Raw genomic sequence first — 2,808 nt, forward strand, 5'->3', positions numbered from 1 at the left:
TAAATAGTATCAGGGCTCTTGGATGGGAACTACCAGACAGCTCAGCATTATCATTATCTAATTTTACATTGCAACTGTGTGGTTTTATTCTAGAAGATTCATTCCAATACGGACACGACTGGCAGCTTCATAATGCCTTGTAGCACGCGAAACTGAGTCATCGAGAGGGAGAAAAAAATACGAAGGGAGAGAAACAAGAAAATTCCCAGAAAATACGCCATCTGGGCTCCCCTGTGGAGGACGTTTAATATTAATCGCCGGTCGGAAGAGCCAATCGCGAGAGCCGTATGCAGATGAGCCGGTGGGCGGCATGTAACCTTTTAAAAGCAGTGAACGCCGCCGAAGAGTCGCAGAACGAAGCAGAGAATAGAGTGCAGTGTCGTTTGAATGCGGATCTCGAGCTTTGGAGGATTGTTACAGTCAGTGGTAGAACGTTACAGCGAAGGAGACTTATCACTGGAGTCTTGAACCCGAGGGCTGTGTTTTTTACCTTGGATTTAATTACAACAACATGACTCTGGAAGATATTACTGGAACTGACAACACTAGCAAAAAGTAAGTTGCTAGAAAATCGATCGTTTGTAGTTGGTCTTAATGAGATCAAGCGGAAAGGATCGCGTATAGATAATCTATATCCGTAGGTTATGTAGTTTGCAGACTCTATTTTTTAAAATGAATATGTTGTAAGTATATATATTTTCATCTCTATCCAGAATGCAGCCAATTGATCAAGCTTTAGAAAAATTGTTGGTGACAGCACAACGCCAGGGCTACCTAACTGTTGGGGTTTACGAGTCGGCGAAGTTAATGAATGTGTAAGTATTGAACGGTTTTTTTTAACCTTCATAACAACTGGAACTAGTTGCGAACAACAACTTAAAAACTGCGATTTAGCATCCATTGACTTTCAGATTTTTGTTGTGCATCGTGATTCTAATCGCCCGTTCTACTCCTGTCCCATATGCAGTGACCCGGACAGTGTAGTCCTGTGTCTGCTGGCGGCCGATGAGGAAGATGAAGGCGACATCGCCTTGCAGATCCATTTCACCCTGATCCAGGCTTTCTGCTGCGAGAACGACATAAACATCGTGCGGTTGCGGGGAGTCAAGCGCTTGGAAGAACTTCTGGAGTCTGGGGACGAGACTGCTGAACCCCGGGACATGCACTGCATGCTAGTTACGGTAAGAATAGCCTGTTTCTTCCCTCCATCCCCGAGCTACAGTGCGCTGCAAAAATCTACGGTGTAGACACTATTAATATCTCTCCGACTTAAACATTGTAATAGTAAATAACTTGTGCATCCGAGATCTCTAACGGCATCAATCCGGATCAGATTGCTAATCTTTCTTCAAATTGTTACAATGGTATTTAGTCGATTCTGGCATTTCAGGGGTTAATCTTGCAATTTGTCGTAAAACGAAACGACAGCGTTTGGGCGGGTACAACTGACTGGAATTGACGTGCTGTTGTCGCTGACGCGATGTTTAATCGGGTTTTTTTTCGTTCTATTTCCAGAACTCTCATACTGATGTTTGGAAATGTGAGGCGTTGGAGGAAGTCGGAAGCTATTGCGAGGAAAGTAGAAACAAGAACCAGTGGGTTCCTACCGTGTCCCTGCAAGAACGCTGAAGGTTTCAAACCAGCTGAAGAAAAGGAAGCTGAGAAGAAGCGTCTTTAATTAAATGAGAAATGTATGCCGTTTTCTTCTACAAAAAGATGCGGGTGGATGAGGAAAAATCATGTTTGCAAAGGCATTTTTTTGTTTTATTTTTTAAAAAGAGAGAAAAGGTAAAGAAGACGGCATACCCGGCGGAAACTTGGCTGTTTTTTAGAGCGGCGAGTGGATTGCAATCCGCTCCCGGAACCGAGAAGACAGCTGCAGAGGAGGAGCTGGACTGGAGGTGTCGAAACCCGATTTGGAAATGGAATGAAGGAGAGATTTTCGAAGCAGGGCTCTTTTGTATCTAGATTTTTTTTGATAATAGACTGGACTGATGCAGAAAGTGGAAGAAAGGATCTGTGAAGACTAGAGTACAACAGGACTATAATCCTGGTGTGGAGGATAGATGGACGGTTTTGTTTTAAACAGTGGTTGGCCGGCCGGCCTCGCCCCCTCTCCATGACTGATGGAGTCTTTTATCCGCGTCCTACTGCAGGCGGAACGTGCGAGCTTGCACTGGAACTGCATTTTGGAGCTGTTTGCATTTCTTAAAGGGAGCTAGCTCCCCCCCACACGAGTTACCTGTACTGTTTCCTTTGTACACCAAGGGGATTTGCAGCAAATGTTAATTGGACTGTTGCACTTAGCTTCAATACTGGGATGTTTTGCATAGAACCCCAATGTTATGTAACGGGCATCGTGCAATTTAATTCTAAACTATTGATCTGAAATGTAGTATTTTTCAGCGTCTTATTTATAACGTTGTGATTTCCTCTCTTTTTTCTTGATTTATGTAAAAAAACCTCATTTCTATTACATTACAATAAATATTTTAACATTTAAAAGTATATACTCGTCTGACTTTTTTCTCCTTGTCATAACATCCACTGCTTTGGAGAAGTGGGATGAAATACTTGATTTTTTTTCTTAATAGTTGGCAGCAAACAACACTTTGAAAAGCTAATTAACAGCTCAGGATTGTACATGCCTGGTTTAGAGTTTGATCATCAAAAAAAAACACCAAGCTTTTACTGTTTCAGTCTGCCGTTTGACCTTTGGATACGCAAAATTAATCAGATTTTCACTTTTAGCCATGTCAAGAAAATTACAACTGTAGTTTTGGCAATGGAGGCCAGATTTTTGTCAAA

General features: G+C 42.3%; 1 protein-coding gene across 1 annotated transcript; it reads left to right on the plus strand.

Annotated features, from left to right (window-relative positions):
- Positions 1-328: 328 nt before the first annotated feature.
- Positions 329-2,508, plus strand: LOC125465870 (growth arrest and DNA damage-inducible protein GADD45 beta-like). The gene is made up of 4 exons (XM_048559806.2): positions 329-555; positions 714-815; positions 968-1,181; positions 1,516-2,508. Exons 1-4 carry the CDS (start codon positions 512-514, stop codon positions 1,627-1,629), a joined length of 474 nt encoding a protein of 157 aa, XP_048415763.1. The 5' UTR covers positions 329-511; the 3' UTR covers positions 1,630-2,508.
- Positions 2,509-2,808: the final 300 nt, after the last annotated feature.

Source organism: Stegostoma tigrinum, chromosome 30 (assembly GCF_030684315.1).
Source record: "Stegostoma tigrinum isolate sSteTig4 chromosome 30, sSteTig4.hap1, whole genome shotgun sequence".
NCBI classification, from domain to species: Eukaryota; Metazoa; Chordata; class Chondrichthyes; order Orectolobiformes; family Stegostomatidae; genus Stegostoma; species Stegostoma tigrinum.